General features: G+C 40.1%; 1 protein-coding gene across 1 annotated transcript; it reads right to left on the bottom strand.

The window, feature by feature from the left end:
* Window positions 1–4,300: 4,300 nt before the first annotated feature.
* On the bottom strand, window positions 4,301–20,562 carry LOC128498640 (ubiquitin carboxyl-terminal hydrolase CYLD-like). Its single transcript, XM_053468500.1, has 15 exons — window positions 20,446–20,562; window positions 19,259–19,835; window positions 18,718–19,009; window positions 17,348–17,410; window positions 16,877–17,148; window positions 15,887–16,055; window positions 14,091–14,232; window positions 13,573–13,695; window positions 13,381–13,472; window positions 11,978–12,041; window positions 11,745–11,877; window positions 8,764–8,872; window positions 8,569–8,687; window positions 8,075–8,282; window positions 4,301–4,508 (listed from the first exon to the last, which is right to left on the bottom strand). The coding sequence occupies exons 2-15, from the start codon at window positions 19,709–19,711 to the stop codon at window positions 4,324–4,326; spliced, it is 2,424 nt and encodes an 807-aa protein (XP_053324475.1). The 5' UTR covers window positions 19,712–19,835; window positions 20,446–20,562; the 3' UTR covers window positions 4,301–4,323.
* Window positions 20,563–21,064: the final 502 nt, after the last annotated feature.

The raw sequence follows: 21,064 nt of genomic DNA, 5'->3' as shown, positions 1-21,064 counted from the left end.
AGGGAGGTGCGTTGAGAAACACTAAACAGTAATTTCTGTGGGTAAACACACCTTTTGCTTTTGCCCTTGAACGGCGCCCATTAGACAATGTACTACATTTTTATTTTTTTACTGGCGGTAGATATTGTTTGTCTCGTTACACCACATGACAGAAACCTGACCTAGAATTCAGTATACAGCCAGCAGTGCCACTCTTCATGCAGAATTACTAAAGGGGGTGATCCCTACATATAATTACGTGTTGCACATACAAAATGCCAAATATGTGGGACTGTGAGAGTTTACACGCCCGCATACTGCAGGCAGAACTTTACATACACTGGACAGTAACGTGTGTCGTGTGTCCGGTGAAAATAATTCATGCGCTCACCATTCCTACTAGATTCATTCATAAACGCGCCAAAATTTTGAGAAAAAAATACAGTGTTTATCAACCACAATTGTGTACATGACGTGAATGTGGGCTCTTGTGAAGTTATGTCGTATTACTGAGTGTCTGTGCAAAGTGTCTGTGGCAAGGGTTGTGAAGGTCCATAGAACTATTAAATTGTCCATCATGGATCCCAGTCTGCCTGTGATTACGGCCTACCTGCATTATGCTCACATGGCTACACAACTCCACTCACAGGCATCCCAATTAAAATGACTTCCCGGCCCAGGTACATACTGCCAGAGACTCTGCCAACGGGAATTAACTCTGGGCAATAGGGAATATCCCCCAAATCTTCACCACCAAATGTGCGTCAACCCGTGTTCTGATATGTATTCTTGGGGGCATGTCACGAAGCTAGCGCATAGCTCAAAACTTGTTAATGGTATTTCATAGGAAAGGGGGTATTTGGTTGGAGAGGCTGGGTACAGGGGGGCATCAAGTAGAAATCACTACCGTTCAGCACGGAACGGAACCTCAACCTTTTCGTAAATAGAATAACAATAGGCATTTAATTCATAACACATTGTTACAGGCTGGGAGTTAAGTCTGTTTTAAAATCCATGACAATCATAGTCCGCCGCACTCTATGTTTGAGGCTCAGAACGTGCTGTTAAGGGAAAAATTAGATTTTAGAAATATAAAACAGCGACAGTTAACATTAAACATTTATTTCGGGTATAATTTCCCCATGTCCCTATATTAAAAGGTTAAAGGATGTAGATGACAAATTATTTCCGTGTGTTTTAGTACCACTTCTGCTTTACAATTTCCATTTCCTTTATATTTTAGCATTACTTAAATTGCATGCGACCTTCATTCTTTTTTGTGTGTAATTATATATAAATCATATTTGCAGAAAATAAATATGCGAACCCTAGAACTGCGTCACAACAACTGACAAACGACATCTGCTTCAACTAACACACAAAAAATTGTACTTGGCTGCCTCTCTACGGGATGGTTAACAAGTACATAAGAAATAATATTTTCCTAATAAGATGACATTTTTTATTAATACAGATCCAAACGCTTGGCGCTTCATTTCATTTATTTGGGTTAGTGAGAGTAAGCATACAACACATGCCTCTGTGTCATGCTTATCTGGCATTAATATAAAGGGTGAAACCGTCCTCGTCATGGGTTCTATGACTCAACAGAATAACATGTATTTTTAAAAGCTAGAATACAGCATACAGTGGTTTTTTTCCCCAGGTACATGCTATAACACGCTTTAGAGAGGCAAAATCAAGTAACCTACTTTGAGTCTGTGCTCTTTGTCGCCTAAAGAAATGTACACAATAGGTAGCCAGCTAATTTGCCAGGCCTCCCAATGCAGGGAGACATAAAAGTAAACCAATACTTTTGGAATATGGTTAAAGCTTCCTTGTGCCATCAGCCTATGCAACTCCATCTTAAGTGGGCAGTGTAAGATTTAAACTTGTGGTCCCCACCAAACAGAGAAAAGATCAAGTCAATGTGAACATGTATGGTATTTGTCAGTGATGGAAACAAATCAACAGACTGCCCAGATTTATAAAACAGGGAAACCATTATAGCCACTTTGACTATGTTTGGGTGGTAAACTCAGTAATTATTTCTGTGGGTATTCCTGTGTGGAGAGAGGGGGAATTTCATCACTGGTAACATAACAGGCTTTACATGCCCCAGCCTCTTGGTGCACACTTAAAAATTCACTGCTTATAGATCATGGAAATGTCCAAACAGATCTCATTTCACAGTAACCTTTAGCCAAGAGATATGAATAAAGAGGAACTCCTACCATTTATTTTGTAACCGGTAACAGATTCAACCCCTTGGTGACTATGGATGTGCCTGGCACTTCATGACTTTAAATGAATGTAGAAAGTGATCACTTTCTTCTCCCAAACAGTGTTGCTGAAATGCCTCGATGTCAAGGCATTCAGCAACACCAAAATCTGAAGCACGGGCCCTATCTGATCGCTCAATCGAGCTTCAATGTGCTCCATATACCGGTCGCCTGCCTTAAATAATCTAGGAGGTGGTCAACGATTGCATACTAAGCCAAACATTGAGGTGTCCCTGAAACAGCCTGTGCCCCCTCTGCCCCTAAGGTAGTCTTCCTGTCCCAATTCTGTCCCCTAAACTCGTATTACATTCACTCACTCATTTGAATGCGTTCTCTCTCTTTTATCTTAACCCATTCCACTTGACAAACACCCTGACTCCTTATCATACACCTCCTTCTCACAATCTTAGAATAATGTTTCATGCATCTGCATATCATCATTTATATGTATTCTGTTATCTTAGCTCAGCCTACTAGACAAACACTTAGAATACTGCCTTGAGGTAAACATGCAATGGCTCATGCACATAAGGGATGTAATTCAGGTTTTGTCAAGTCTGACATTTGCAAAATATTGTTTTTCCCCTTTAAGATCCCCTTTTATGTCACAAAATTAATTTGTTGGACCTGCATTTAGGGGAGTAATTGCAAGGGACAAAAGAGCTCATGTAACGTTCCTTAGTAAGGGTACGTATCATTTTATTTAATCTTGTTTGTCCATAACTCTGTGGACATTAACCCTGAACCTTCCATCAAAATGGCGATGCCGCAGCGACGTCCTCCCCGATCCTCCAATCTGCGCAGTGGATGTCACTATAAGCACCACCATATTGCCCTAAGTTCACGTGAGGGCAAAATGACTTGCAGTGACGTCCTCATCTCAGATTGGCGGATATGGGCGATGACATCAATGCAGCGCTGCCATTTTGGTGAAAGTTGCCGGGTTATGTCTGCAGAGATCCAGATGAAGAAAGAAGGATTGAAGATCGAAGATAGAGGATGCAGAAGAACATGGGGAAGTGGAAATGGTCGGCAGAGAAGGTAGGGAAACATTTAGAAAGAGTGAGAGTGAATGAGTAGATAAGCCTCCAAATTTTTTTTTCAACTTGATAACCAGCTCTTTGGGATACAGACTAAGATCTATAGACAGGGAATAAAGTATGGCTATCAGAGCCTCAGCCAGTCAAGACAGAGAGATTTGTATACAAAAATATATTTAATACAATCTGGCAGTTCTTTAGAGAAATGTATAGTACAGTTTGATGTACTATCATACAGTCCTGTATTGATAAAGTTCACCCACTCTTGCTACATAATACGTCATTTCTCACATAACTTATCAGGAAACTGTAAAAGCACAGGCCTCCACTACATATAAAAAAGATAAAACTTGAGGCTAAAGCATAAAGCTAAGCAACTTCCGAGTACAGCATTATTCAAATATGTTTTGGAAAGTTTGCATAGTATCATAGCAAATATGAGGTACACTGGGTGAGATGACATCTTTTTCAGTGGTGGACAGTCACAGTGCCCCTACATCAGCTTCACACAGAGTCTCCATAGAGTAACATTTGCACTTTAAGCCTTTGATTGCCAAAGGCACCATAGGATAACAAAACTCACTTGAAGCTTCCATGTAGTCTGAACATCAGAAGAGCTTCTTGAAAGAAAGGTTAAGAGACATGCAGTTACTTGTTTTTTTTGTTGTTGTTTTTACATTAAGGCCACATGTTGCTAAACAATTGCTTGACATCTAATTCAGAAGCAAGCAGACTTTACTTGTGGAATGCAGAAATCATTGTCAAAAAGTCTCTACCAAAAGGTTTGAAGATGAAAATAGTGTAAAAAAGTGCACATATTATTTAGAGGGCCTTAATTACCACAAGTAGAATATTGTCTATACAATATATGTTCTATACACTCATTCGCAAAGCACTATTAAAAGGCATACATGTGTCCAACTCACTACAGATTAGGATTTGGAAGCAATACATTCAGTTACGAATTTAAGAGGACACCGTTTGGCACACTAGATTCTTCTAGTTGTCTTACATGCATCCTTTTACTTGTAAAGGCTTAGGTCAGGACTATAGTATAGGCACATGTATGCATCAGACAGTAGCCGACGGACATATGTTGGCATGTTCTTTGGGTCTTCCTGTTGCAGCTGTTCAGGGGTCATTTCAAGGTACTCAGTAACCTCAGGGCAGGGGGTAACTCTTGGAATGTTAAATCCATTCTCTCCTCCTACAACGGTAAATGTAAATTAAAAGAATGATGAACATGCTAGATTATCAAATTATGCTTTCATATATGTCTAAAAATGGGTCAACATGTTGACAAACTATGTAACCTTTCATGAAATACATTTTGTATATCACTTGTTCAGGGGACGAGAGATACTGAGTTAAATAATTTATTTTCACATTTTAGGAATTTACTCCTTCGCAACCAGCAATGTTCCAGGTACCTCATGAGAAATTCATTTTAGGACCAGTGACATAATTGAGGCCTTCGTACAGACTTAACCCATTCAATTACGCATTTTTGTGTGGGGGCAACATCAGTGAATGCAGTTAAAAAAAGAATGTAAATAAAATCCCCATAACCCTTAGGCTTATTCACTAAGCCGTTAGCACCAACTAGAACACAAATAACTAACCTAAGAGGCTAAAAACAAACATGAAAAATTAACCCCAGACACAGAGAAGGGGACACACCAAAGCATTTTAAAAAAAATGCCCCAAAACCCAGGGAAGGATTTTAATCAAAAACAATGCCATGTGTACAAGAAAAAGGAAGTCTTGATGCATGCAAGAAATGTGAAACGGTAACGTAAGCGAGTTGTCTTGGAAATTCTCAGGTGATGTACTTTTAGGGAACACATACTTTGTTGGGGTTATTTTGGTGGTTAGGTGTAAATTTACCACCAAAAACACATGGTAGAGCTTCCTTATTCAACTATTCAAAAAACAAGTTTCTTGTGACTGTGTAATGATTACATCCCATAGGAGAAGTATGAGATGACATTGTTTTGATTGTATATTATTTACTATTAAAAAAAGTATAAAATATGGTGACAAATTTAGAAAAAAATGACTGTTTCTAACTTTTAGTTGAAAAATCTTTTACTCATCTATAAAAGGTAATGAAAAAACCTTCTAAATAGATTCTACTATTTGTCCTGAGTTTAGAAATACCCAATGTTTTTATGTTTTTTTGCTTTTTTCTACACATTATGGGGCAATAAGTACAGGTAGCGTTTTGCTATTTCAAAGCCATTTTTTCCAAATCTGGTAATTCTTCCTCCCATGTGCCATTTCGGGTATCTTTGAAGCCGGCCAATGGAATTTACCCCATCAAGTCATATATTTTTGAAAACTAGACAGCCCAGGGTATTCCAAATGCTAGTATTTTAACCCTTTCCAAGCACTAATTCTACCATCAGACTTTGTCAAACTTTATGGTAGTAATTTTTTTTGCATTTGTTTTTTAACACACATTTTACTTAAGGTATGAATAAACAGGTTCTGGTATATGTCACTATCATAAAACACCCCAATATGTGTTTAGCAACATCTCCTGAGTACAGCGATACCTCACATGAATTATTTTGCCTGGCTGTTTGGGGGCAAAAGGGCACATTTGGGACATGCGCATTTTTCAGTGTTGAACTTTGGCATTTGGGGATCCACTGCCCATGCCCTATTTGGTACATCTTTGACCCGGGTCATTTCAGTGTGCCCAACAAAACCATATATTTTTGAAAACTAGACACACCAGGGTATTTTAAATGCTGGTATTTTAACTCTTTGCATGCACACATTTTACCACCAGAATTTTTTCAAAGTTTGCAGTAGTATTCTTTTGTGTGTTTTTTTCCCCCACACACCTATGTTATGTATGAATTTACAGCTCCTGGTATATGCCGCTGTCACACGACACCCCAATATGTGTTCAGCAACATCTCCTGAGTACAGTGATACCCCACATGCATGGGCTTGTCATTTTTTGGGGGAACTAAAAGGCCACATTTGGTACATGTGCATTTTTCTAATTGGAAATTAGATGTGTGGCCATCCTTCCCCCCCGTGTTAATTGGGACCTTGTTGAACCTGGCCAATTCAATTTACCCCATCAAATCATACATTTTTTAAACGTAGACCCCCCATGGGCATTTAATATGCCAGTATTTTAACTCTTTCAATGCGAGAATTGTTTTAAGCTAATGTGCTAATTTTAGGACTTGCTCACAAAAATATATTTTTTATATATATATTTTATTTTTTTGCCTTTTTAATAAAATTTTTTTTACATTTTACTGTTTTTTTCAAATTATTATTTTATTTTTTAATTTATTTTTACTAATCACACTGTGATTAGAAAGCTGGGCTCCATTGACTTGCATGGTGAATTCAGTACCTCTAGAGTTCTCTAGAGGGTCTGGAGACCGCCTAGCGAACTTTTTCATCTTTATTATTTTTTTTCCCGGGCCGCCGCCATCTTGCTGATGGTGAAGATCAGCGGTAGCGGCGGCTGTGACCGGTCTCCGGAGCGGTCATAGTCCATCCCGAGGTAAGTGTTTGGTGTCGCTGGATGCCTCCTGATCGAGGCATTCCAGCGACACCATTTAAGTTTAGGAGGTGATTGTTGATCGCCTCCCAAACGCTTTTGTTGACGCCCCGCGGAGGGGCCAGACATGACCCCTGGTGCCGATCATGGCGTTGCTGAATGCCTCGAGGTCGAGGCATTACAGCAACGTCGTTTGGGTGCAGAAAGCGAACGTAGATCGCTTTCTGCACCCGTTTAAAGACGTGCCGGTCCTGGCACGTCATTTGTCGTAAACGACATGTTTTTCCGTGCCGTTCCAGAACCGGCAATTGTCATTAAGTGGTTAAGCCAAATTCTGACCCTGCTATCTGAATGTCACCGCTGGAATTGAGACTCATCAGACCAGGCAACGTTCTTCCAGTCTTCTATTGTCCAATTTTGGTGAGCCTGTGCGAATTGTAGCCTCAGTTTCATGTTCCTAGCTGACAGGAGTGGCACTCAGTGTGGTCTTCTGCTGCTTTTGTGTGTTCAGAGATGGTATTCTGCATACCTTGGTTGTAACAAGTGGTTATTTAAGTTACTGCTGCCTTTATGTCATCTCGAACCAGTCTGCCCATTATCCTCTGACATCAAGAAGGCATTTTCATCCACACAACTGCCGCTTGCTGGATATTTTCTCTTTTTTGGATCATTCTCTGTAAACCCTAGAGATGGTTCTGGTGAAAATCCCAGTAGATAAGCAGTTTCTGAAGTACGCAGACCAGCCCGTCTGGCACGAAAAACCATACCATGTTCAACGTCACTTAAATCCCCTTTCTTCCCCATTCTGATGCTCGGTTGAACTTCAGCAAGTTGTCTTGACCACGTCTACATACCTAAATTCAGCGATTTGTGTTAACAAGCAATTGAACAGTGGTCAGTGAGTGTGTGTGTGTGTGTTTATATTTATATATATATATACACATATATATATACATACATACATATATACATTATATATATATATATATATATATATATATATATATATATATATATATATATATATATACACACACACACACACACACACACACACACACACACACACACAAGAAAATCGTACTTAATTAGTGGGAAATCACAGTTAAATAAAGACAGCAAAAACACTAAAATTGCTCTGGTCCTGTAGTGCAAACATCCTAAAATAACCCTGGTACTGATGGGGAAATATACAGGAAGCAAGCAATCATTAAAATAAAATAAATATTGCAAGCACATACCCTCTCGATCAGCCATGCTGTCAAAGAAGACCCAGAGAGGAGGATTCTGAGAGCACAGTCTAATAAAAGCCACGTAGTGACTGGTTTCTATACATAATACTGCATATAGTTCCATGTACTGTCGTTGAAACATAACCTGTCCATTCAGATCTTTAGGCAAAGTTAGATCCTGTGGGCGGTGTCCACGTCGCTGGCTGTGAAGATGTACCTATCAAGATAAAAGTTTGTAGTAAGGACCACCCGCTACTTAGCTGAACCACTGAGACACAGAGTGTGTTTACTACACTGAACATTTCACGTCAGTGATTCACCGCGCATTATGAAATGCCAACTTCAATTAGGTTGTCCTGCAAGAAGGACTGGGCCTGCGCAGCAATTCATGAAGGAGATCCTCTCTGTATCTGGCTCAGTGAGTTAAAATAGTTAACTTACTTGCAAACTCACATTTTGGTGAATACACATCTTTGTTTTGATAATGGAGAATGATGTGGTACCTGCTTACTGCATAGTTTGCAGTACTGCTTTATGCGTCCTGGGGAAATTCCAGCATCCTCGTAGCAGTCCGGACATTCGACAACTGCAAGCGACTCACAGATGCAGCACTGGCGTGGGGCTAGAGGAGAAAATACTGGGTAGCAAGCACACACAAAGCTAATTTTCCATGTTACTAGTATTTTCAGAGCACTTACTGTCTTCCAGCAGGTCAGTAATATCTAACTCAAGTGTTGGAATGATGGTGGGAAACATCTTGAAATTCTTCCCATTTCTGGGCATTTGGATTATGAGGCAAGAAGGGGCCTATGAGATATTAAATTACAATGTACAAATTGTTTACATAATCAAGAAAAAAGGAATTTGCAATAAAACGAGACTATACCTGAAGGAAGGAATTATTAAGGCAAAAGGGACCCTTTTTCCCCTATGGCTCCTGGTAGCAAGTAGCACCAACTTGCTTCTTGATGTTGTGTAATTGATGTGTTTGCCTGCACTGCACAGCAGGAATACAAGTGTCCTGCTTTTGCAAGCATAAAAATTAATTAGGAGATTGAAGGGGACTATGAGAATAAGGTGAGGAACTACTTGGTTGAGGATTTGATTGTGGAAAAGTCAGTGGTGTGAAGACCTCATTTGTTTTCTTCTCAAGATCCAGGTTGTGGGTATTTAAGATGATAGATTGTGTGTTTCTCTGAACAGAGAGCACTTAAAATTAGAATAAAAGTAGGGTGACATGTTGCTCTCGGTAAAAGGGGAAGCTGCATTACCTTGTATTGTCTAACTTACATTCAGTGGGTTGCACACTTTTAAACCACTGGAACGGAATAAAGTTAGATATTTAGGGAAAAAATAACAACGATAAGTATATTTACAAGTTTGAACTATCCATAGTCACATGAGCTATTTTTTTTGGCAGTGTAACAGGTCTTCATTAGGGATCAATGTAATGTTAAATCAAAAGCTACTTAATTTTGTTGACTAACATTTGGTATAGAAACATAGAATTTAGGAGCAGATAACTAGATGGTTGTTTGACCGATTGGTTTTCATGTTTTTCCTGATGTCTTGATCCTTAGATTCAGAATAGCTTAATGTCATGCATGTTTAAATTCCGTCATTGTATCAGCCTCTAACACTTCTTCTGGGATGATGTTCCACTTATCTACCCCTTTTTGAGTGAAGTAAAGCTTCATAACATTACATCTAAGCCTCTGACCCTCTAGTTTTGATCATGGCATTTTGTTCTAACATTTGTACTCCTTTGAAACGAACTTCACTCCTGTACTTTGTTAAATAGCCTTACCTATTTAGTTTCTACAACATCCCCTCTTTCTTCTCCCCTACAAGCTATATATAGAGATCCCTTAGTCTTTCTTGCATTTTAATCCTGCAAATAATTAACTATTTTAGAATGTGTCAGCAGATAAGAACCATCCAGTCAATCTGCTCTGCCCAATTTATGATTACTTTCATTGGTCCCTGGCCGTATCATTTCCAGAACAGCCTTAACCCCTTAACGACCGTGTACGGACTTGCAGTGCAATGTGATAACGACAAAGCCAGTATATGTACGGGCTGCTGTTAAACAGCTTCATTGCCGCGATCGGCGGCTTTGCAGCATCCACAGAAGCCTCACAAGTGAGGCTGAACATGGATCCGGGGAGGAAAGCCCTCCCCACAAGAAAAATGGCTGCCGCCGCACCGATCACAGCAGCAGGCTAAAACAGCTTAGGAAGCGATCGGAATTCACAAAAATTCCCTCGTGGAAAGCGTGCCCATAGGGTGCCTAGTTTAAAAAAAATTGTATGATTTGATGGGGTAAATTGAATTGGCCGCCTTCAAAGATGTCCCAAATATGGGACGTGTGCACAGACTGGCCAGATAGCAAAAAAATACACAAAAGGTGGCCTTTTACCTCCCATATTACCCAACAAACCCATGCATGTGGGGTATCACTGCGCTTAGGAGATGTTACTGAACACATATGGGGGTGTTGTTTGACATGGGCATATACCAGGAGCGGTAAATTCATACCTGAAGTACAACGTGTGTGAAAAAAATGTTTGACAAAGGCTGGTGGTGAAATTAGTGCATGAAAAGGGTTAAAATACCAGCATTTCAAATACCTTGGGGTGTCTAGTTTTCAAAAATCTTTGAAGCTGGCCAATACAATTTACCCCATCAAACCAAATATTTTTAAAAACTAGACACCCCAAGGCATTTAAAATGCTGGTATTTTAACCCTTTCCATGCACTAGTTCTACCATCAGCCTTTGTCAATCTTTGTGGTAGTAAAAATTTCCCGCTCCTGGTATATGCTGCAAAAATTTGTTGAGTAATATCTCCTGAGCGCAGTGATACCCCACATGCATGGGTTTGTTGGGTTATTTGGGAGGTAAAAGACCACCTTTGTGAGGTGTGTATTTTTTTGACATTTAGACATCTGGTCAGTCTGTGCCCACGTCCCATATTTGGGACATCACTGAAGCAGGCCAATTCAATTTACCCCATCAAATCAGATTTTTTTTTTTAAACTAGACACCCTATGGGCACTTATAATGGCACTATTTTAACTCTTTTTAAAAAACATTATTTTACATGTTACCATATTTTTTTTTATACTTATCACACTGATTAGTGAGTTGGGGTCCATTGACCTTGTATGGTTGAATGCAGTACCTGCATTCAACCTGCAGGAGGAGCTCGAGAGTTCTCAAGAGGGTCTGCATTGTTCAGTTGCGATGCCATTCACTTGATGGCGCTTGTGGTAGCTGTTTGGAGCAATCAGAAGGCGATCAGGGTGGGGGGGTTGTGTTGCTATATGCCTCGATATCGAGGCATGTCAGCAACGCCGATTATGCTTAGGGAGCGAATGCCGATCGCTTTATAAGCTGTTTTAGCCGTGATCCTTGTGGGGAGGGCTTCAGTGGATGCTGCAAAGCCGCCGATCACGACAATGCAGCTGTTTAACAGCAGCCCGTACATGTACGGGCTTTGTTGTTAAGGGGTTAAATAGGTTTTGCTGAATGCCTCGGAATTGAGGCATTACAGCAACACTGGGTGCAGAAAGCGATAATAGATAGCTTACTACACCAGTTTAAATTCAAAACATGCCTGGCACGTCAATAGAAGTCGAGGGGTTAACTTATCAAGGACTCATAATCATGTCTCTCACCTCTGTAAAGTTCAGGTCACCAGTAACCATTGACCACTCTAGGAGCTGCTGAACACTGGGTACATCCACTGACTGTTTCTTCTCCATGAAGATTTGGTAGAATATACAGCCCTGGGGCTTCTTCTTCAGTGTCCTGGTTCAATGGAATAATGGTAAAAATCAGATGAATTATAATCAGAATAGGATGATGTAGAAAATAGCTAAGCAAGATAAAGAATTAGGAATATGGTTACCTTATATAAAATAGAGGTTCTACCCTAAGGACCTGGAACAATTGGTTTAGGAATTCCTCAGGATCTGTAAACAGATAGGAGACAAAAAGGACATATGCAAAGCATCACTAATGAATATATAAAATTAACAATCATGACTGAGATTTTCCTAGTTGGTTTGAATTGAATATTAATTTTTTTAACCCCTTCAATCCCCTATAGACGTACCGGGACGTCCAAAAAAACGCCTATTAAGAAACCCCTATGGACATCCCGGTACGTCCAGCCCTTCTTGCAGCGTCAGGGACACATCCCTGCCGCTGCACGGAAGATCAGGCTGTCGTTTGACAGCCTGGACTTCCCACTGACAGCAGAAGCCGGCATCGCCGGCTTTCTGATGTCCGATCTGCTGTAACAGCTTCCGGCATGAAAGCTGTTACGTTTCAAACTGGCATTCCCTTCCGGGTTGCGTCACTGCCGACCTAACCCGGAAGGTCTGTGAGGACCTGCATAGAGATCACAATGTGATCGGTGCAGGGGGATCGCGGGAAGGGGAGTGAGAAACCATGTCTCTCACTCCCCCTCCCATCCTGAAGCAGTGAATGAAAAAAAAAAGTCGTTAATTCATTTAAAAAATAAAAAAATCATTAAAATAATAATATAAATAATAATAAAAAAAATAATGTGAGCTGTGATGTCATTGTGACATCACTGGCATGTTCAGGAGGTCCCTAAGAGGACCTCTAACCATTTTTGTGTAAAAAAAATATATAAAAAAAAAATAAACAAAATTAAAAAAATATATAATAAAAAAAAAAAAATTATAAAACCTTACATCCCATTGCCCTAGCATAACATCTAACCAGTATAACTCTCCTGCCCCTGTTCACAACCCCCAAACCCGTTAAGCCATAGGCATAAAAATTATACAAAAAATGTACACCTTACAGTATGCTCCCTGGTGCTGGGAAAGTCTGGAAAATCTAAATACATTAGGTATTTCTGAAATCAGGACACCTGAATTGATAAACTTGGAGGGGATTTTCCATCACTTTACCTAATTTTGTGAGGATTCAGAGGGAAAATGTTTTTTTTTCTAATTTTCTCTAGTTTTTACTAAATTTCTCATTCTAAATTTTCAGCTAATCATCCAACTATGGTATCAAAAGAAAGCTCTATCTCTCCTTGAAAAAACAATATATAGTTTACATGGGTACACTATTCACAGGAAAAGAGAATAATCTCTGAACCGACATAGCGCAAAAATGGTAAATTGCTCTGGGCTTTGAGGTACCAAAAACCCCTGGGATTGAAGGGGTTAAGTAATATTAAATAAAGTTTTAAAAAAAGCTTATTTTGGTCAGCCTTCAATTTATAACATTTACACAAAACATATGTAGATATGCTCTATTTTATGTATTCACCTTTTTCTTCATTGGTGAATCCTGTACTCTTTCCAGCAGCTTCTAAAATCTTCCTTAAGGCCATAATTTTAGTGGCACACACATATCCATTCCTGAGAGAAGAGAGGATAGCATGTGAGAGCACGGTAGATATGTATAATGACAGAAACAACAACATTTGGACCACAAACGCCATTTTCTTTCTGCACTTACTTCCGAAGGGGGTTCACGATTTCGGTGCGCAACAAGTCCCGCGTGTCAATGTATGAATCGCTGTCATTCTTGTCTGGAGGACGCAGGAGCATAGTATCCAAAACAGATGAACAGGCAAACATACTGAGAAATAGTAACATAGTCTTATTGCATGGGAATGTAATATCAGAAGCTTATGTTGCGTGCAGGTCTTTATAATAGGATAATTAATGGAGAAAATAAACAAAAAATTATTAAAAAAACAATCTGGAAATGCTGATGGAGTCCTTTAAAGATAAAACAATATTATGCTGAAATGCAAGTGAAATAAATAGGCTACGTGCATTAAGTATGTCAATAGGGACTTTGTAAGCCATTCTTATTATGGAGCAATAGCTGTAAACTCTCTCCTGAAGCAAAGCTTTCTGGCTTTAGGTTGGCATTTCCATTAAAATGCTTCATGTAAATGATATTCATTTGTGGGACTGTGGCTGGAGAAAATGTTTGACCGATAGATACAAAGTGATGTGGTTTCTCACCAGAAAAGTGTTGCATCTAAGTAGCAGGAATTGCAATGTCCCTGGATGCCCTTTTTCCATCCTGTCAGACGTTCAACTGCTTCATTACCTGTGGCAGGTGGGGTATTTTCCTCCACACTCTTGCTAGCATAGTCCTGGAATGCTGAGACAATACAGAAGTGGATGTTGAACCACTAACAAGGTACCCTACCTAAGCTCAACATGAGCAACGCTATCAAAACATTCTAAAGGGGATAATTGGGCAGTAATGGAATCCAAGACTTAATGCCGCCTGGGGTGAAGTTTAAAATGATGACCCCCCCCACCCTGCCGACGCGGGGGGGGGGGCGGCATTTTAAACTTTGCCAACGCCATTATCTAACCTCCCTCCCTATTATCTACCCTATCGCCCCTTTGTACTTACCTTTAAGTCCTGCTGCGAGTCTCCCTGCTCTGACATGGTGCCTGCTTGTAATGCTGAGCGCCGGAAATTGACGTCACTTCCGGCGCTCAGAATTACAAGCCAGCACCGAGACCGAGCTAAAGAGCTCGCAGAGGAGAGAGAGAGAGGGGCACCGAGCGGGTAAGCGAAAACCACTCGGAGCCCCTCTCTCTCCTCCGCTTAAAAAACAAAAAAAACAAACACCGCTTGGGGCGGCAAAGTGCCGCCCCTTCAAAAGTGCCGCCCATTCAAAAGTGCCGCCTGGGGCAATTGCCCCACTCGGCTTCATTGTAGGGCTGGCCTTGCCTCCTAGGCCATCATTGTGCAGACTGTGACAAGTGACATTCAAGGACGGGACTCACAAACATACACAAAGCTTGTAAATACTATTTGCATAGTAGAAGAGCTGGGGAAGAAAATTTCATGGTTATGGGGCTACACATAAAGAACACCTTGACAGTTTTAGGGGAACTGTCACCATCATAAGCTTTGGAAAGACTAAATTCATCTAATAAATTTACTTAAAGCTTATGTTGTTTTGATTACTGAAACTGAGAGTTGATTACTGAAAATTGAGAGTTACACTTTAAAAGAAACGGACTACAGTAGCACCAGGATCACGTGCAGAACCTTTACATAGGTTAGTATACAATACGTAACAGGTAGGAATTTTAAAGTTATAGATCAGCTTTAATGAATAAAGGAACTGATGAGTGTATGTTTGCATGAATATTACTGGTTATAGAAACAAAGTATGATTATGTAGGTTAGTGTAAGCGGTAAACCTGGCTTGAGGAGTATTGTTTACTATTGAGCATATGATAACACAATGAGATCTGCAAGGTTAGTATGTTATCACACCGCTACATATAAAGGTTGAATCTACTGGCATTATATACACAGTGGAAGAACTGTGCAAGCTTTTAGTTACTCCATGCTTTTGCACTTTTTTCCTTGCAGCGGTTGCATATATAACCCTTTATATGCATCTTTATTTTAATGCTATGATTTAGTATTTGCTTCCCCTAATGTGTGTGTGTGTGTATATATATGTTTTTATACACCAAACTGTTTTCTCAATGTTGTCATTAATGTGTTTACTGGGCATTAGGAAAACTAGAAACCTACTGTTTTTCCCTCACAAAAAAAGATGATGATTTCAGACTTTTTCATTAGTGTTTGTTGAAAATTCTTGCACGCTAATTAAAGTATATATAACACAAAACCTATTAATCAAGAATGCAACAGGAAGTCTGACTTTTGCATTGCTAATTTCAGAGCCAGTGTTCCTAAAATGACCATCCAGTGCAAATAAGAAGTAGGACTATTGCATTTTTATTTTGTTTAGCAAGGAATGGCATAGTGACATACTAACCAATGGAGTTGCATCTTTGGATCTGATTGATTTGACCATGCAAAGAGGAGAAGCGAGAGTCTGGCCGGCAGTTGCGCAGCTTGACAAATAATGCTTTATGGGGACCACAATGAAAATATCGATTTCCTCTGTATATCCCATCCGTACAAGCAGTTGGCATTTCTTCTTCCTGATGCAGCAAGTGTAATAAATATAAGTCAATTATTAATCTCCAAGGACAACAGCTGGCTCCCAACACAATGGGATTCCTCTTGAGTAAACCAGTTTCAAGGAATTACACTAGGGGCAAAACCCAAATGTCCAGGAACTCCCAATACATCAAAGGCTATCTCTCAACCAGGTGGGAACAATAAACAGGAGATACAATCTGCAATATCCTACAACAAAAGGACTGCAGGAGACAATATCATCATTCCAGAGACCCTGGGGGCAACCTAACTTCTTGGACAAGAGCGATCTCTACAGGCAGCTGACACAAACTCAGAAGATGATTGGCTGGGACTGTTTGGGCATGGTGGCTATAAAGGTGTTGTGTGAGCAACACAGAAAAGACAGGAGAGAAACAGAAAGAAAGAAAAAAAGAAGGATATCATCAAGGTGACAGGGACACCCCATCCTTACATGCATGCATAGAGTCACTAGCATAGTGTAGTTAGAGTCATAGAGCCTTGTATTTCAGACGCTTCTCTGTATACTCATATATATGTATTTGTTATTTTAATAAACCCATAGTGTTAAGCCACTGGTGTAAGTAGAGTTTCATACAAAGAAGAATCAAAGGTAGCAGTTAAAGGAAAGCCAGACGGGGGAAGGTTATATATCCCGGGATTTAAAGAGGCTTTCTACAGCAAGGGAGAGAGAGTGTGTGTAGTAGTAGGTTCAATGAATATAATATATCATATTTTGCTACATTAACAGTCAGTAATTTCAGAATACAATAATCTCATGCTGCACAGCCAATACAAATGATGTTCATTATAAATAAATTACCATTTCAAGTCCAGCAATGAGCTCAGGAGACTCTGCAATCTGCCCAATCCAGCGAATTACTCCATAGATGGGTGGGTCATCCACTTCAACCATGGAGTTCACTTCTAACCTATGGCTTAGAGTTGCAGCTTCTAGTTGCAGGCTTGAGGGGCACATACTACTAGGTGGGCTATACAGACTTGAAGGTGGATGGTGATCCTCAGAGGCAGGACAGAAGGAAGATTGGGAGTCTGGTGCTTCAGGCTGAGTAGCCAAACATTTGGGTTCCTCATCTGAATTAATGAAAGAAGAAACTACTTAATTGTGATCTTTCTAGCTAGGTGAATTTTTTTGATTTGCCCCAGCAAATTAATAAAAGCTATGCTCCTAGAAGTCATCTCCCCTGCCACACCTATTCATCTTCTCTTTTCTACAGAAAGTTATCCTTTCGTGCTTACATCTAAACTGTTATTATGATACTGGTCAGTTTACCCTCTAGAGTGTGCTCCTCTGGAATACGCCTGACCTTCCTTTCTTCTTCTGGGGGTCCAAGTTCTGCATAGGAAAAGTAAAATACAGTAATTTGAACTAAGTAAAGTAACTTTTCTCTCTTCGGGATAAAGATGTATAGAAACATGGCACTGATGTCTTTGTGGACCATTCCAGGATTTTCAAGACGACTTAGGCGAAAGGAAAAAAAAACGCCTTGCTCTGCAGATTCAAGAAGAAAAAACAAAACCAGCATAAAAGTCTCCGAATGTCAAATACTGGTATCCTACCTATAATGTTTCTCGTGCTAATCTTCTGGTTCTGTAAATGGAGCTTTCAAAGAAGACACACACACATAAAAAATTCCTTCCCTAGTATATATATTAGTTCCCTTTACTATTCCACATACGTTTTTTTGTTGCTTCTCCTTGCATCAATTTTGGTTAACCATGTTAAATGATTTGCTAATTGTATAGATGTATTTTGTATGCTATTATGTAGACTATATGGACAAAAGTATTGGGACAGCTGACCATTATACCAACATTCTAAATACAGCTATACCAACTTTTCTGGGAAGGGTTTTTGCAAGATTTTGGAGTGTTTCTGTGGGAATTTTGCCCTTTCATCCAGTAGAGGATTTGTGAGGTCAAACACTGATGATGGACGAAAAGGCCTGGCTCGCAACCTCCGTTCCAGCTCATCCCAAAGGTTTTCAATAGGGTTTAGCTCAGGGCTCTGTGCGGACAATCATCCAAACATGTCTTTATGGACCTTGTTTTTTTGCACTGGGGCACAGTCACGCTGGGATAGAAAAGGGCCATCTCCACACTGTTCCCGCAAAGTTGGAAGCATAGCATTGTCCAAAATGTCTCTGTATGCCACTGTCACCCAAGTCAGGTGTCACAATACCCTTGTCCATATAGTGTATGTTTAAAGGGCAAAAATTAGCTTTTCCAAAGAAAAGCAATCTAATGTGTGATGATCTATGCACACCAATGAGAGGGTCAGTATAAAAGGTCGTCAAGAAAGAAAAAAAAATATATATTTTATTTAGAGCATAGCATAACTAATTCTGTGATGTGCCAGCCTCCGCCAAAATATGCAACTTGAGCTTTGTTTTATGTCTTTGATATTGCAAAAAAAAAGGGGGATTGCTGAACCCAGACTGTATGTAGGATTAAAAAAAGACAAATCTAGAACCTAACATTCAGGAAGTCGAAATTGTATGATATCTGTGACTTGTCAAGCAGGCGCTTCCTAAAGCTAAACAGGATAATTAAAATGTAATTTATAAAATGTAAAATATAAAAAAATAAAATAAAAAATAAAAAAAGGTTAATACATATACAAATGTTATGTTAATATGTTACCACTGATTTGTCCTCTCTCTACAGTTTGCAGGGGGTTCTTATGTGTAACTCCTCGTGGCAGAAAGTTCAGTTGCTTTGGGCGTGATTCTGCAGGGTTCCTAGAGGCCAATACTGAATCTTCATATCTCCCTTTGTTGGTGTCATCCATTTTTTCTGTTCTTCGTTTAGGGGATTCTGTATGCTCCTTCTCCAGCCTGCTTCCTGGAACAAAGACCCCACAATTCTCATCGCATTGGAAGAATCGCTGGCCACGAAATGAACCATCAGTGAAACCTTTACCAACTGCTGAGCCCTGAGATGGAAGATGGGACAGAAAGGAAATTCATGTCAGTCTCTTCAATAACATTTTGCCTTATTAGCAATTGTTTGTAAAAAGCTTGGAAACACAGTAGTAGTTATATAAAAGTATTTGTTGGTCTGAAGAAAGCAGCACTTTTTTCTCTAAAAGACAGATTGCCTTGGATAATAAAGGAACTGCCCAATAGATGCTTGTCATATTTACAAATACATTTAAACAGGATATACGCAGAAAATGACTTACCACAAGCTGGACCCCAAAAAGAATCTCTTGCTTGTGGCATACAGGTCCTCTGTAACGCAGTATACCCTTTTCTTTGCGTCCGCTGGATGAAGTGACCTGAACCCTCACACAGTCCCCCTGTTTCAATTCAATCACTTCCCTCATTCTGTGTTGGTCCTTGAAGAACGCCAGACGCTCTTCCGTGTCTGTCACTGCCACCAGTATTCTCCCAACTTTGGGCCCCAACTCCAATACGGACTCTACAGCTACGCCGACCACCTTCTCTGTTTCCAGCACCTTGAGCCAGAGTGGGGTGGGTGGGTGTAGTGGGTCATCCACTTTAATAATGGCAGAGTGGGGCGTATTAGTTGGAGTTAGCAGGCTGCCCTTTTCCACTCTCTCATACACCCCTTCAATCGACTCAGGCAGGGCAGAAAAATCATGGGTGGCAAAAAAGAAGCGTTGAGATGACATTTTACTATTTCTAGATCACTGCAACAAAGCCCATATAAAACATATAAACAGTAAATAGGCATAGATATGAATGAATCCAACGATGTTCCTCTCACTCCAGGCAGTTGTTACTTTGCACCATGTTCTGAAAAAAAAAAGAGCATGGAAAATATTAAATTGGGGATCGACAACCCCAGTCCTCGAGGGCCACAAACAGGCCAGGAATTCAGTTTACCACTGCCTAAAAGCAAGTAGTTAAATACATTTTTCATTGGGATGCTCAAGCTGGAATATATATATATATATATATATATATATATATACATACACATACACACACACACACACACACACACACACACACACAACAAACGGTGTCTATATATATACGCATTATGATTAAGTCTAATTACATAAGTTACTCTAAAACAGGAAATTAACGTTGACTTTTTCAACAAGAGATGTGAGCTACCACATGAATTTGGCTTAACCCTTTGAGAACCGAATTACGAGCAATGTCAAACGTTTCCCTCTGACATGAACGCAGACTTCATGATTCTGTAGTGGTTCTGCCGCCCGTCACACTATGGGAGCCTCTTCAGGTAAGTACAGTTAAGTCCATTAAATAACACACTAATAGTTACATGTGAACGCACATACAGCATTTAGCTTCTTGTCATTTGCCTGCCGCTCGGTGGCATTACCAGCTTCTCCCCATATCCGACGAGATAGTTGGGGTTTATGGATCGGCTCACCTGTCAAGCACGGCTGACACTTACTCATTCTGGCTGTTTCATGAAGGGATTTCCATTTGGAATTCAACAGACGAACCCCATTGTTACCTTAAAATTCAATGTAACTTACACCAAGTTACAACCAGGAAATGTGCGAGAAAACGTGGGCGGCCAAATCAACCAATCAAAGATGAGGCGGAAGGCGAATGAGCCTATCACGGAGTTGGATTGACAGGAGGGTGCGGAAGCGGGAAAGTCCCGCTCCACAGCTCGATGCGAATGCTCCTGTCACATCGTAGGTTGTTGTTGGGCGCTTGCTTGTTAGTTATACCTCAATTATAGTTATAAAGAAGACTTTTTTGAAGCGGTCAAAAACCGTTCTGCCAAATGATGGAAGGCAGGATTTCAGTAGGGCAAGGTGGAAAAAAATGACCCGATAGGCACCCGACTGGTAAAGTAATCTGCGTCTGAAACAAAAATAAGGATAGAAAGGGACAAGGGAAAGCTGGCGGCTGTGGGCTTGAGGGCCAAGCCCAGACTAATACTCAGTCCACGTAGGACACTTATAACACATTATCCATAGCATTCATATCAAACCTTAATAAGAGAACCCATAGGATCCAGCCAGTGGCGGAACTAC

This window comes from Spea bombifrons, chromosome 1 (genome assembly GCF_027358695.1).
Source record: "Spea bombifrons isolate aSpeBom1 chromosome 1, aSpeBom1.2.pri, whole genome shotgun sequence".
Taxonomy (NCBI): Eukaryota; Metazoa; Chordata; class Amphibia; order Anura; family Pelobatidae; genus Spea; species Spea bombifrons.
The sequence above is the reverse complement of the archived record's forward strand: the minus strand, read 5'-3'. Positions and strand labels throughout refer to the sequence as shown.

Excerpts from the sequence above, each read along its gene's own strand:
- LOC128498640 (XM_053468500.1), bottom strand. The coding sequence starts at position 19,711 with ATGTCATCTCAACGCTTCTTTTTTGCCACCCATGATTTTTCTGCCCTG. Across the intron at positions 19,010-19,258 it reads TTTTTGGGGTCCAGCTTGTG|GGCTCAGCAGTTGGTAAAGG; the intron begins GTAAGTCATTTT and ends CTTCCATCTCAG. Across the intron at positions 11,878-11,977 it reads GAACCTCTATTTTATATAAG|GACACTGAAGAAGAAGCCCC; the intron begins GTAACCATATTC and ends CCATTGAACCAG.